The 15,223-nt window shown below is 43.2% G+C and overlaps 1 protein-coding gene across 6 annotated transcripts in view; it reads left to right on the top strand.

Moving 5' to 3' along the window:
• COL27A1 (collagen type XXVII alpha 1 chain) overlaps window positions 1–15,223 on the top strand; it is a 728,465-nt gene that overhangs the window by 468,028 nt on the left and 245,214 nt on the right. For all 6 annotated transcript variants that reach the window (XM_068248437.1, XM_068248438.1, XM_068248436.1 and 3 more), the window contains 3 exons: window positions 602–646; window positions 10,160–10,213; window positions 13,386–13,430. In XM_068248437.1, the coding sequence (XP_068104538.1) occupies window positions 602–646; window positions 10,160–10,213; window positions 13,386–13,430 (144 nt within the window). The remainder of the gene's footprint in view (window positions 1–601; window positions 647–10,159; window positions 10,214–13,385; window positions 13,431–15,223) is intronic.

The following is a 15,223-nucleotide window of genomic DNA, read 5'->3' as shown; positions in this document are numbered from 1 at the left end:
AGCCATGGTGGCATCATCATGTCTGATGTTTGAGCAAATGAAACAGTTGAGGATTACTTGCATATGTCCATTAGTCAGGTTGAACATCCTCTTTTGATAGCAGCCTCCAAGGTGCATCTGACAGAGCTTGCCTTGCTTCTTCCTGATTGGCCGCTCGTAGATAGCCAATGACAGCATAAGCCAAGATGTGTCTGTATATCAGCTTGCACCTTACTTAGCAGACAGCTGAGCTGGAAGAAAGACTATACAGTTGGTTCTAAATTCCTTAGATGACAAATAAAATGTTGGAGGGAGCAGAGACGGGGATCGGTTTTAAATTTAATTTAGGATAAATGAAGTATTGGAAACTCTGTTTTAAAGGACACAAATACCAGATAATAGATGCCAGATCTTTACTGGGTTACAGCCTAAATTGGTTTACAGAAACCATTATCTCTCGCTTTTCATGGACCATCATAAATTACACAGACAGAGGAACAACGAGAACACATAAAGTATCTATTCCCCGGCTTGGCATGTGTTATAATAACAGGCTGTAATTTATAACCTATGAGAGTAGGTGAGGCTCTCTTTCTGACCTGTCATTTTGTTTCTTTTCTAGGGAGATGAGGGACCAATTGGGCCACCAGGAGCTCCCGGTCTGGAGGTATAAATTAAGTTTGTTTATTTTTTTACGTATACTTGTTTTGTTTTAGTGTTGCTCTTTTTCTTTTTTTCTTTTTTTTATAGGCATTCAGGAGGAAATGAAGCATTTTCCGACTGAAGTTTATTTAACTTAATATAGGGAAAGCCGCACCACCTACCAGAGATGTCACTGGCCAGGATGCAGTCAGCATGGTCCTTATTTATAGGGCAGAAATAGAAGTCCCTTCTTGTCTGTAGACTAGCTGTCATCTCACACTGAAATACCTGTAATTAAGTAATTATGACTGGCAGTTGCCAGTGTGGCCGCTACATGCATCTTGTAGAGATCCCGTCCAACCCCCACCGGCACTCACGGTCAGACCAAACCCCCCTCCTGCTGTCACCACCGGCTGGCTACTTCCCTGTCACCTCTGCGTTTTGGCTTGCTAACAATCTGCCTTTGATTGCTTTTCTGCTTAGCAAGTTGCTCTGACAATGTTGCTGGTTTATTTTCAGCAAAAGCCTCTTGACAGATGAAATATGACCTCTTTTTCTAAAACATGTTGGCGTCATTCTTAAAGGAGAACTCAAAGATGTATTAAATAAAAGTATTCACTAAGTTATACCAGGTACTGCAACATATTTGCAAATATCTATTTTTGTTTCCTTGCGTACAAGCTGTCTTAGGCTTGGTTTACACAATTGTTCTTCGTGACCATTAAACTGCGGGCGTTTAATGGCTGTAAAACGCAAATTGTGTTAGCCTATGTAAATCACCCAGCCTGTACCTAGGTGCGATGTTAAAGTGGAGCTAAATTTAGAACGTCCTCTCTTTTCTAAAAGATAAGCCACGCCTTGATAACCTTAATGGAAAAGAAATCTTTAAAGTTTATGGAAATCCTTAAAAACCTGAAGTTTTACTTAGTTTAACGGTTGCAGAAGGTAGAGCTTTCCTGCAGTCTGCTCACAGTTGCCTAATTAGCTTGATTTGCCTAAACAAACACAGAGCACAGAGAAGTGAATTTCTTCAGCAACTATATGTGGAATAAAGGCTTTTAATTGTGTGATGTACAGGAGTTTTGGTCCACTTTAAAGGCAACATGGTTTAGGGCGTTTATTATGGACACTACTTGCACCTTTTAGGGACTGTAAACCACCTTTAATCCTTGCATTTGTATTGCCTCAGTGGTTTTCTCGTTAAAGTTCATAGGTATGGCGCAGCTGAATAGTCGCTGTCTACTGCTGACCACAGCTGTGTGAAGCAGTGTTCGTTTTAGAACAGGGGTGTTAAACTCAAATCCAAAAAGGGACAAATATGAACACTGGGAGCAAGTCGCAGTCTAACCGCAGTTCCCTAGTGTCTAATGGCCCTCCTCCCCTATACAGTTCCCCAGTGTCTAGTGACCCCTTGCTCCTCTATACAGTTCCCTGGTGTTTAGTGGCCCTCCCCTATACTGTTCCCCTCTGTCTAATGCCTCTTTCCTCCAGAGAAGATAAGTTTCCTGGTATCTAGAGGTCCTCCTTCCCCTTTACAGTTCCCTCGTGCTTAGTGGTCCTCCTTGCCCTACACAGTTCCCTGGTGTCTAGTGCCCCCCCTCCCCCCGCGCTCACCTATACAGTTCCCTTGTGTCTAGTGGTCCCCTCCCTAGCCTATACAGTTCCCTGGCTGGTAACTAGTGACCAATTCTCCCTTCCCTTTACAATTTCTTAGTATCTGGTGCTTTCCCCCTCCTTCATATTGCTTCCCTGGTGATCTCGGGCTTTACCTCCAATATAGCTTCCCTGGTGGTCTAGAGTGGGCCAAACATAATGCAAGCCATTTGGGGGCCAAATTTGAAGGCTCTGCAGGCCAGATTTGTCCCACAGGCTGGAGTTTGACATGTATGTTTTAAAGCCTGTTAAGCACCCACAGTTTAACATGTTCTAAAACATTTGGGTAAGCCAAGCCAGAAGTGTGTGGCTAACCACATACATCTAGGTTTTAAAAAAGACATGTACCCATCAAGTTTAACCTACTGACTCTCTGTACCTCAATTCAAAGGAAAACTCAACAAAAGCTATAAATGTGTTCCCCTCACAAAAACAATTCCATCGCATACCTTACTGTTTTCAGTATATAGCTACTTTGTTCACTGTGAGCCTCTTCCGCCATTGGGAAAAATTGTGAAAGTCGGCACCACTGACTAATTTCTCGACTTTGCAGTGCCACTGTAGTGTAAACATAGTCCTCCTTGTGGAGCCCAGAGGCAGAGGCAACTTTTTTAGTGTGTGCCACAAAATTGTACTTAGAAATGGAAGCTCTTTAAGTAATTCATTTATAGGAAGGAAGATGGCAGCCTACTTAAAAGTAAGGCAGCGACTTTTCCAGCACTGGCTAGCAGTGTTAGGTCGTACTAGTCAGTAGTAAAACAATGTTATTCATGTAGGTTTTTATAGACTATGGCAGAGATTAGATTAAGCAAAGTTTGGCTCAGGTTTACTAAAAATAGGGGAGGTTTTTAGCTCCTTTGTGAGTTTAGCTACTTTGGGACCACAGGGCCTTTTTTTCTTTTTCTTTTTACACTTCTTGATCACTGTGATTGGCTAACAGTGATCAGGAGGTCAGGAGCCAATAAAAATGGCTCCTAATCGAGTTAGGTAGCTCAGCTTAGACAGCTGTTTTCAGTGCCGGCGGGGATGCACTATTGCATCCCGTGCTTTGGATCAACCTGCGTTAAAACTACGCCACATCAGGCTTATCAGGCTGCCCATACACAATACAATAACGTTCAATTTTTCGTTCGAAAAATTGTACCATGTATGGGCACCTTTAGGTAGCCACAGGTGCAGCTTAGTTTTAACTACACGTGGCCCCAAACGGGTTAAAAATCTCTTTTGTGTTTTTATTGCTGTTCTGTGTTTATATTTATGAGCATATCCATGACTTCCTGTCTACACAGGATGTGTGGAAATTTCTGTATTAATGATATGAACAAAGATCTTCTTATTATTATTATTTTTTTATTAATATAGTGCCAACATCTTCTGTAGCCCTGTATACAGTGCAAAACAAATGTTGGGGAGCATAGATACATGAGAATAATCCTAATATCCTAACATTTGTATTGCGCTGTTCTGCTGTTGGACTCAAAGCGCTCAACAGCTGCAGCCACTAAGGGCACGCGCAAGGGCCACCGTACAGTATTTGGAAGTCTTGTCCAATGACTTCTTACTGAATACCGGTAGGTGCTCCCATGTCAAAGGCAGAGCCCTAAGCCAGTACACTATCCAGTCGCTAGAAGTTCTGAACTCACCAATACATGTTCATATGATGACTTTTACAGCAGAATACGAAACGCTAGGAGGAGGTTCCTGCCCTTGCAAGCTTACAATCTGGAGGGTAGTGGGGTGGAGGCACTAGGGGAGGAGACACCGGTACCTACAGCAAATTATATACTTGTCTGAGAAGGTTTGTTAATTGAGAATAAATTTGAAGGTTACCAGGCTCGGTTGCTTTTAGCTTAGTGTTGTTCGCTTTGCCATTGTGCTTTTCTGATGAATAGAAAAGATTGTTGATAACTGTAATAGACTGATTTGAGTTTGCTTTGTTATTGTGTTGCGTCTGTTTAAACTCTGCAATATGAGCCCAACGCAAGCCCCGCGGTGCAATGCGTTCATTTACTGCGGTAGCAGTGTATTTATGCTGCGGTCTGTTTGCACTGGCCCTATGAATTTGAGTTTTAGTAAGAGGTAAACAGAACGCTGAAAGCAATACAGTGATAGTTACAGCATGTGCGTGTGCCAAAAACAAACACAGGATAATAACAGGAGACTGTGATGAGATAATATAGATTACAGCGGAACTGAAATTTCCCAAAATAAACCCCCTACAGTGCATATTATCACCTCTGCTATAAAAAGAGACTGAAATGTAGATTCTGGAAATCTGCTTTTTACATTCTACAATCTGCCATTGCCACACCTAACATCTGCAGTGAAGTAAAAAGGGACGAGGGTCATAAAGTATCGCTGAAGAGAACTGCATCCAGTACTCTGGGCTTGGATTCCCGATTCACTAAGAATAATGGAGGAAACAAGGTGTGGAAATGGAAGCAGGAAGTTCGGGCACCGACAGTTCCGGCACCGCGGAAATTTGAGCGCCGCCATAGATGCCCTTAGAGATTTTGGCTGCACTTGGAAATTTGGATGCTGGGATAATTGCCGAAATGTTTGGGTTTTTTTGGTTGAAGGGGAGGGGCATAAGGGCTAGACGTTAGGAGGCAGGGTTTATGGTATGCGTTTGTATGCAAATTTTCATGTGAATTCGCATGCGTTTTCGTGTATTTTTGTAAGTATGCGATGTCAGTGCCTGTGTGCTTTTGCATATGCAAATTCGCATGGAAAATTAGCATAGCGAAAACTCATGCGAATTTCCTATTAAATACATTACATGTGAATCGCACACTAGCCTTGTGGTGTGCAAATTCTGATGGCTCTGCTGTGCAGATTTGTTTCTGCACAGTCCACCGCACAGATTTCCTGACAAATGGAAACGGGCCCATTGACTATTATTGGCTATGCAAATCTGCATGCAGAAAACGCATGCAGATTCTCTCTAGTGGAAACGGGCCCTTAACCAAAAATAATTTCTTTGTTAAAGTTGATACACATCCTAAAATAAATCTGCAGTGTATATTTCCTGCTTTCATGGAAGCAGACATATTGTTAACAGCCTGGGCTTTCCAATGAGCTTATCTGCCATCTCTGCCGTGTGAGTCATGTGACACAGGGGAGAGATCAAATTACAACTTGTGGTTAGACTCAAATGAGAGGGTAATTAGACAGGCTAAACTTTCTAAATACATACAGGGTGCATTTCTCTATGTTTTCCTTTTGTCCTGTGCAAGAATTCAGCTCCACTTTAAGCATTGGAGGGGGAGGGCTCTGTGTGAGGTAAAGGTGAGTAGGGTTAGATTTCGCTGCAGTCAAATATTGTTAATATGCACAGATATTTTACTATTGCATATCACTACTGCAAATCGCAGAACTTCGGTAAATGTTACCGATATTGTACTATCGGCTCTTGCCTGGTGCCCACATTTCTCAGCTCCTTTTTTTGCATCTGCGTGGAAAATACTACTGACCGAATGATTTCTGAGCACAACCTGCCATTTACTGCTGTACTAAGCTGACATAAATATGGGGAGTAGGGGAGGAGATGGAATATAAGGAGTAGAAGGAGGCTTGGAAAGTGTCATTTCACTTTCATTAACAATCTTTCCATTGCAGTCTTCAGACTTGTATATTTCTAAATTTACCAGAAAGCCGTGGCACTGGTACAGAGGATTGTTAGCTTAAGCCAGAGTTGTATTCCAAGAGGGGCTCGTGCATATTACATTTTTACGTAATTTAAACAGTGGTTTCACATTCAAAATCATAATAATTTCTATAGCTGTGTTTTTATATTTTGACCACTTTAACAATCCTGGGAGGGTGAATGAGAGAAGGAATCTTTCCTTATAGTCAGTAGAAGCAAGAAGTTTTGAATCAGGATGATACCATCAGTGCAGTTTCTAGGCTAAAATGCACCCAGGTTAGATTAGGTAGGTGCCCCCCAGTATAGGTTAGATTAGGTAGCGGCCCCCCCGTATAGGTTAGATAGGTAGCTGCCCCCCAGTACAGGTTAGATTAGGTAGGTGCCCCCCAGTATAGGTTAGATTAGGTAGGTGCCCCTCAGTATAGGTTAGATAGGTAGCTGCCCCCCAGTACAGGTTAGATTAGGTAGGTGCCCCCCTGTATAGATTAGATTAGGTAGGTGCCCCCCAGTATAGGTTAGATAGGTAGCTGCCCCCCAGTATAGTTTAGATAGGTAGCTTCCCAAGTATAGGTAGGTGCCCCCCCCCTATAGCCGCGGGGAGGGCAGCCCGACCTCTTCCTCCCTTCCTCTCCCCGGGCCACCCTCTATGCTCCCCCCTCGGAGTGCAGAGTGAGAGCGCAGGGAAGCGATATATATATAGCTACTCACCTCCCTCCCTGGTTCTAGTCGCCGCTCACTTACCGCTGGACGCCTGCTCTGCATAGACGCTGATACACACGCTGCTTCCTGTTAAACAGGAAGCAGCGTGTGTATCAGCGTCTATGCAGAGAGGAGAAGATCAGCGTTAAGTGAGCGGCGATTGGAACCAGGGAGGGAGGTGAGTAGCTGTATAAAGCGCTTCCCAGCGCTCTCACTCTGTACTCCGAGGGGGGAGCATGGAGGGCGGCCCGGGGAGAGGAAGGGAGGGAGGGAGAGGTCAGGCTGCCCTCCCCGCGGCTGCGGCTCCCTTCTCCATTGCAGCAGCACCCCCCTCCCAATAGCGCTCAAGGCAGCGGCAAGGGCCGCACGGGCCTGGGTACAATTTATTGGCTAACTTAGAAGAACGGCATTAAAGGGAATCTGTACTCTAAAATTCTTACAATAAAAAGCATACCATTCTCTTCATTACGTTCTCCTGGGCCCCTCTCTGCTGTTTCTGCCCCTCACTGCTGCAATCCTGGTTTGTAATTGCCAGTTTTAGGCAGTGTTTACAAACAAAAGACTGGCTTCTAACCAGAGTACCATAGGCTGAGAACTAGCTTACTGTGTGACTCATGCAGAGCTTGGAGAGGGTGTGTAAAGCTTCTGCCAATGACAAGCAGTGCTGCACACTCCACACATTCCAGCCTCAGCGACAGAGCCGACAGAGTAAAGAAGATAAGATTTATTACAGAGACAGTGCAACTAGAAAAGGTTGCAGTAAGACAGACCACATTAGAACAGGTATAGGAACTTATAGGATAGAAGAAATAAGGCTCAAAATTTTGTTACAGAGTCTCTTTAAGTTTTTGGCTATGAAGCCTTCTTCAAACTGATTTGTGTATACTGACAAAATTTAGAACATCGCTTATGTACACTGGATATTTATAAGGAGATACACTGTTCTGCAATAAGTCATTGGATGCCTTAATTACAACATCAAGAGGGTTTCACAGGGATGCCAGCTAAGTTATGACCAAACGATAAGAGTAAAGAGAAATCTGCCGACTTGTAAGTCGACGGCAACTGCGCCTGCGCACCCTGGGCTACATGTACCCTTCTTCGCATTACCGTCCACTGCAGGATGGTAACGCAAAGAAAGATACGTGTGGCCGGGGTGCGCAGGCGCAGTTGCTGTCAACTTACAAGTTGGCAGTAAGGAAACTGCACCATGGCGGGAGAACAGAGGATCGTGCAGGACCGGCACGGGACTGGACAGCTGCAGGGGGCTTGGGGAAGCCCCAGATAAGTGAAACTGTTTGTATTTATAGAAATCTTCAGTTCCGCTTTAAAGTGGACCTGAACTCTTGCACAGGACAGAAGGAAAACTTTGAGAAATGCACCCTTCATGTATTTAGAGAGTTTAGCCTGTTTATTCCCCTTCATTTGTGTCCAATTTTAAGTTGCAATTTGATCTCTCCCCGTGTCACATGACTGCCATGGCAGATAAGCTCATTTAAAAGCACAGACTGTTAATAATATGTCTGCTTCCATTATTTTAGAATTTGTATTGGCTATAAAAAAAAAATAGTTTAAAGGTTATTAGGCCTCTTGCACACTGCAAGTGATTCCGATTCAGATTCCGCTTTTTAATCAGTTTTTACATCCGATTCAGATTCCGATTTGCAGTTTGCTCCCTGCACACTGCAAATCGGAATCTGATTCGGATGTAAAAACTGATTAAAAAGCGGAATCTGAATCGGAATCACTTGCAGTGTGCAAGAGGCCTTATGCTGTTTAACTTTTAGAGCAGAGCAGACGTTCTGAGTTTCGGTCAGCTTTAAGCCCCAGACCCTAACAAAGTATACAGATCAGGTGTTTCTGACTGAAGTCTGACTGGATAAGCTACATAACTGTTTCAGATGTGTGATTCAGACACTACAGCAGCCAGAAAGATTAGCCGGATTGCCAGGCAACTGGTACTGTTTTTCAGTGTTTTGAGGTCCACCAGCCCTTGGTTGCTTCCATTTCAACAGTAAACATTTCTTAGCATAAAAGAAGACAATTCTGAGAAATAGCTTTTTGTAGTTGTTGCAGGTCACATTATAATTCCCAATAACAAAGCTTTAAACATGGGGCATCCCTAGTGTGGCAGAACAGTGCTGTTAAGGCAAGAAAAGCAGAAAAAGTGGAAATAATAGCAAAATTATTTAGGATAGTTCAGGTATGGAAGTGGATAGAACAGAAGGATAGGAAATAGCATTGGGTGGGGTGGTGAAGTAAGGGTGGGGGAGCAGTAAGGTAACTTAAAGTGAACCTCCAGACTAAAAATCTACTCAGCAGAACTGAAAGGCTTGGTGTTTCTTTAACAGTTTCACAGCATCAGAACTTTGTTTTTCTTATAGAAGTCTCATTTTTAGCTGCATTTTTAGCTAAGCTCGGCCCCATCAAAGAAAACTGCCCAGGCTTTTTTCCCCTGATGCTGTGCAAAGCATGATGGGATTTCCTATGTTGTTATTCACGTTGCCTAGCAACTGGGAGGGGTGATCAGGACACAGGACAGTTGGAACTGTGTATCATGCTCCCTGTCACCTTTTTTTAACCAAAAAGATGGCTGCCCTTAAGAAGTCACAAACCTTTGCGTAGCCTTTTAAAACAGGGTGGGTAAGAGATTATATTACCTATCTATTTTAATTAACATAACTAATGTAACTTAAAGGGAATGTCCAAGCAAAATAAAAAAATGAGTTTCACTTACCTGGGGCTTCTACCAGCCCCATGCAGCCATCCTGTGCCCTTATTGTCACTCACTGCTGCTCCAGTCCCCCACTGGCAGCTTGCCGACCTCGGAGGTTGGCGGGACGCATTGCGTACATTTTTACGCATTCCCGCTAGTGCAGGTACATTAACACATACATTTTTACGCGTTGCTGGGTTAATGCGTAAAAATTTACGCATTAAACCAGTAACGCGTAAAAATGTATGTGTTGATGTTCCTGCAGTAGCGGGAATGCGTAAAAATGTACGCAATGTGTCCCGCCGACCTCCGAGGTCGGCAAGCTGCCAGCGGGGGACTGGAGAAGCAGTGAGTGACTACGAGGGCACATGATGGCTGCCTGGGGCTGGTAGAAGCCCCAGGTAAGTGAAACTCATTTTTTTATTTTGCTTGAACCTTCCCTTTAATGACAGAATGTTTGTTTAGGCTGAAGTTCCTTAAGTATGAAAATACTTAAATAGAAGTGAAAGTCGGTATGGTCAGTAATGGTAACAGATTTCTGAATGTATTCTGCATCATTTTTAGCGTTATCTGGGTCACAAGAGGCTGCCTGGTATTCCTGGAGCAGCAGGACCATGGTGATCGTCATGTTACATTTTTCACTGTATTTACTATGTTATCTACCAATTCTGTAGTATGCGCCAATGTCAATATTTAGGGTATGCCATTGTCTTTACTATTCTGTGCTCCATGTTTGTTTCTTACTCTGTACAGCATCCTGAAAAATGTTGGTGCTTTATAAATGAATAATAATAATTTCTAAATGCATTCTGTGTCTCTTTTAGGGTTATCCGGGTCACAAAGGGCTCCCTGGTATTTTTGGAGCAGTGGGACCAAAGGTAAGAGTAGCAACTATCAATAGGCCAACTTTACAGTATTTTATAGGAGAAATACAGCTTGATATAACATACACTATTGCTCAGGGCTCCTAATTGCCCATATAGTTATCCCGATCACCTTGGTCCCAAAGTAATGTCGTTTGAAAATCATTATCCCTTTAATGGCCAGATAGATTTGTAATGCATTAAGCATTTCACTGTTAGAGGCAGAGGTTCATTTGATTCCTGAGTTTGAGTTCTGCTAAAATCCAATCGAAATTGAGTTATGCATAATGACTATTGATTCAAGTAAACCTGTAAAAATGTTACATTGCATTGTTAAATGCAAAACATAGCATACTTACCTTGGGAGCGGGTAGCCTCTGAATTCTTCCAACTCTTCCCCTGTCCTCCTCTGCCAGGGTGTTCCAGTGCTGAGACTATCAATGTCTGAGGCCACGCTGCGCTTGCACAGTGGAACGAACCTGTTCGGTGGAGGAAGCTGAGCTTGGTTGGGTGTTGCATCTGCACAGTAGCATGGACCTGTTTGGGCTTTAGTGTAAGAAGTTGAGCCCGATCAGGTTTGTGCTACCGCGCCTATGCAGATGGCCCGTGCATGCGCAGTAGCACAAACCCACCAGAGCTTTTTTCAGAAAAACCAAGCCCAATCAGGTCTCTGCTGCTGCGCATGTGCAAACTGTCAACGGTCTTTCCAGGGATCAGCCCAGTGGATGAGGATGGAGGAAGTCTCTGGGTTATTCCCTCTACTGAGGTGAGTACCCCTTCTTACAGGTACACATTAAAGAGTGATTAGTCACTTGCTGGATTGGGCTGCTATTGACTTGTATTGATAGCTTTATAAATCATTTGCAAGATCAATTGCTGCTCTGTGTAAAAAAAAAATGATCATTTCTACTTGCCAGTATGTTCTCTGGACAACACTGGCACCCTGAGAGGAAGCACTAATCCTGAGAAAGCCTACAACTCCATGCCAACACTGTCTTTGTTAAGAGCAAGAATGCAAATCGCTTAGCTACTGTGCTACTCCTTGGCTACGCACAGTAAATCCGGCAACCTGCTATCAGTGATGCAAGAAGTGTTATTTCTCACGCCACAAGTTCTTCTAAGCTTCTTTGCGGAGATCATTGACTAGGGCGAAATATTTATTCCTTAATATTTGATGCATCACTGAAAGCAAGTGCTGTAAAAAATTAACTTCTTGGTTTGACTGTTTTCTGGCTCTTGTGTTCCGTGTTACAAAGAGATTCTTTTTCTTGGCGGACATTGTTAGTCTTGGAGGTTTACTACTCTTCAGACCTGGCATATGTTCCTGGCATTGCTCGAGGGTAGAGAGAAATGCCACAAACTGACTCAGATGTTTCTTTTTTACGCACTCTATTTCCATATGTGACAAGCAAATCTTTGAGATCGTTTCCAGCTCACACCAGCAAATTGTAACAGGCTGATATAATAAGCAAGAATAGTAATCGGGTTTAATAAAGCATCCAAGCGAGGCCTTTTCCTCTGCATTGCTTGCTCTCTTATGAAAGGATTGATGCACCTTTGGTCTCACCTTCTTTAAGGGCCTGCTTCCACTAGACACAAATTCGTATTGCGATTTTTCCTCAGTTGCTCTGCAACCAGTGCATATCAGTGGAGTAATTTCCACTGAATGCGGTTGAGCGGAGCAATACAATGCACTGTGGGGAGTAATATGGATTTCATGCTGCATATTTCTGCAGCATGCATCCGATTCCCTTAGCAGTGAGTGACAGCCGCATCCGGAATTCTGGAAGACAACCGTGGCTGTCTAGGTTATGGAAAGCTGGATGCAGAAAGCATCCGGCTATTGCAAACGGGCCCTGAAGGACATCAGTTGGTGCTGTATGTCTTTGGAAGATATTTTCCTTTTTTTCTCTGAAGTCTCTTCATCAGTTTTTCTATGTAAATTCTATGGAAATAAGACTGTCTATGGAAATAGGAATGTCCCTACATACCGGAAATGCCTTGTAATGTGCCAGCCACCACACTTTAGATTTATATTCAGCTGGAATCCAAGGAAAACATCTTTCCTTCATATATACATTTTGCATAGAGTGGGAAAGAATTGTGCTATATATTTCGCTCCATAAGATGCACCTGACCATAAGATGCACCTAGGTTTAGAAGAAGGAAAAACAGAAAAAAATATTTTTAACCAGGTGCATCTTCAGGGTGCAGTGACGTCTTGTGGAGCATTAGGACCCGTGTCAGGTCACCCCCCCCCCCCCCCCACCAAGCTGTCAGGTTTTCCTCCAGGTCTCCAGCTGTCTCCTACAACCCACTATGGCTGGAGTCTGGTCTCCCCCTCCCCCATGCTGTCTTCTGCCCCCTACCGTGTGCTTTGAAGGGTATGGTGGCAACAAAGCACAGTAGAATGAATGCGATGGCCAACTATCAGATCTCCACAGACACTCACTGGTTCAAAAATACAGTGCAGTGTTGAAAGCAGGTTTTCAGGAAGTATATATCCACTGCCTGTAGTGGAGCATACTCGCGTGTCCAGATGGCGTGCTCTTTCCTGTCTGTGCTTTCTCTCTTAATCCCCGCTGGTGCCCGTTCCGTGGCCTGGTGGAGACATGTACGTGTGTTTGTATCTGCTGCTGGGTCACAGACCTTGGAGCTCTTTCACACCCCTTCCCGCCACCCACAAACTTGTGAGAACACCTTAGTTGCCAGCAGTGTTACTCTTACTGGTTTCTGGACTACCAACATAGACATATAACAGAGTTCCAAATCAGAATTCAGGTCATCTGTTCAGTTTAGGTTCAAGATTGTGAGTCCCTCAAAATCAAGGAAAATACCTTAAGTGAACCAGAGATCCAATTAAACATCTTAGTATAACAGAGTAAAGAAGAACATACTGTATAAGCATGCCCCAATAAGGGTACTTGAGGACTAAAAATATAGTCTATGTCTGCTTGAAAGTCTACTTCTCCTGGGCCAACAGGTACTCTTCACCTCTCTCTGACACTTTCCAGCCACCTTTTCCATTCCCAAACAGTTTGCAGCTGCAAAATTGAATCACACCACCATCATCTTAACACCTTCCCCTCCATGTTTTCTTAATACACTTCATTCCCTGTGTTCAGGGATGTGAGAACAGAGCTTTTAAGTGACTGTGTCTTCCTGTCTGTTGCTTTTTCTTCTTCAGGGTGAGCCAGGAGATGCTGGAAGAGCTGGGAAGATCGGAGAACAGGTGCTGTTCATTTCTACTGTGGAGTCATTTTAATACGATGCTGGCTTCAGTACTTACTGCATAGCACCAAAGTGTACTAGAGTCATTATTATCTCATCCGTTCGATGAATGTCTCGTTTTTATAAGAGTTGGGCCACCACCAACTGCTGCTGACTGGAGGTGTTTTTAGTATTAGCGGAACCTTGTCTGTGGCTTAAAAATCCAATACACCCTATCTATGTAAAATTTATAGTCTAGGTTATATTAATTATGTCGATTTTATAGACTGGTTTATACTTATTATGTCGATTTTTATAGACTGGTTTAAAATAATTATGTCGAGTTTATAGACTCATTTATATAAGGAAAGGTTTTAACTATGGTAACATTTATTGGTGAATTTTGTAGGCAGTTGTAGAACGATATTTGAAGGTCTCCTGTAGTAAATCTGAACTGATGATAATAAAGCCCATATTAAGTGGTTACTTATAGTTAACTTTATTACAAACTATTCAGTACTTCTAGATTGCAGCAGATATAATAAGGCTTAGCGGAAATGGGGTAGGTGAGCTGAGCTTCCCTACTGGTCAGTAAAGCCAACTATCATTAAAGGACCGATAAACAGACTTGAAAGGTTAAAGGGGAGGAGCTTCATCATGACTCTCTCAGCAATACCGCTAATTTGCATACATTTTTCCAGGGTATAGCTCTGTAACAAATTGAAAACTGATTTCACTGAAGTTGGCTTCTGATTATGGACTTTATGAAAATATGGTTTCTTTTCAGCTTTACTTCAGGGCCACTTTAAAAAAAGGTGTTTTCTGATATGATTGTGATTTCATGGCTGCACTACTTCAGCACCCTTTGATGCTCATCCTACCAGAAGGCCTCCACTCTTTGACTTAAACCCATCCCTTGCTTCATTATGCCCTAACCCCACTTTGTCTTTCAGCGGATGTTTCAGAAACAGCCTTATCAGTCCGCCGACAGTGCATACACACCCACTACTGTCGGCTAAAAGACTGCCCAGTGGGAGGGTCCGGCGGACCCGCCCGCTGGCCTTTTGTAATGCATATGTACGCACCTTTAGTCTCTGCCCTGCCTCCTTGCACTCTGAATAGCATGATGAGGGGGAGCCAAATAGTAGGCCCACCCACAGAGCTTACTTTTAACTTCATCAGACGTTTGCTTTAGGTCACCTGAGGAACATTCGCAGAAGCCTCATGTACAGAAGGGGTTAATACTCAGCTTTATGCTCACTTAGTTATTACATGATATATTTAGCATTTTGCATAGACTTGGATTTTTTTTAGCCTGCCTTGGCTTGGGTCAGCATATCTCCCAAACACAAGGCCTCTCTGTAATATGGGTTGTATAACCTGGAGCTGTTAATCCGCACTTCCAGGTGCCTTCCAGCACTTACACGTTGCTGCTCAAGGTCAGAAAGACAGAAGCCATTAACCTGTCCGCCAATAACAATATTAGATTCTTTACTTTATAAATATCTTCATGCTAACTCTAGTCCTTTTTTTTTGTCCTTCTGGAAAATGACTTTATGGAGATCTAATTTTTTTTCCGCTAATAAAAAACTTTCTCCGGGCTTGTTTCAAGTTCTCATGTTGGATAATTAGTACCCTGAGTTACCTCTAATTGGACCAACATGAGCGCAGCTTTTTTTCAATGCTGATAAAATTGTGCGGTTGGAAGCCAGTAAGTGAATGCATATATTTATATTCCGATTCATTGATTAAACGCCAGCGCTCAGCGATCCAGGCTTTCGTCTTTGGCTGGGCTTATGTAGGCTTTTGTTTGCC

Source organism: Hyperolius riggenbachi, chromosome 8 (genome assembly GCF_040937935.1).
Source record: "Hyperolius riggenbachi isolate aHypRig1 chromosome 8, aHypRig1.pri, whole genome shotgun sequence".
Taxonomy (NCBI): Eukaryota; Metazoa; Chordata; class Amphibia; order Anura; family Hyperoliidae; genus Hyperolius; species Hyperolius riggenbachi.
The sequence above is the reverse complement of the archived record's forward strand: the minus strand, read 5'-3'. Positions and strand labels throughout refer to the sequence as shown.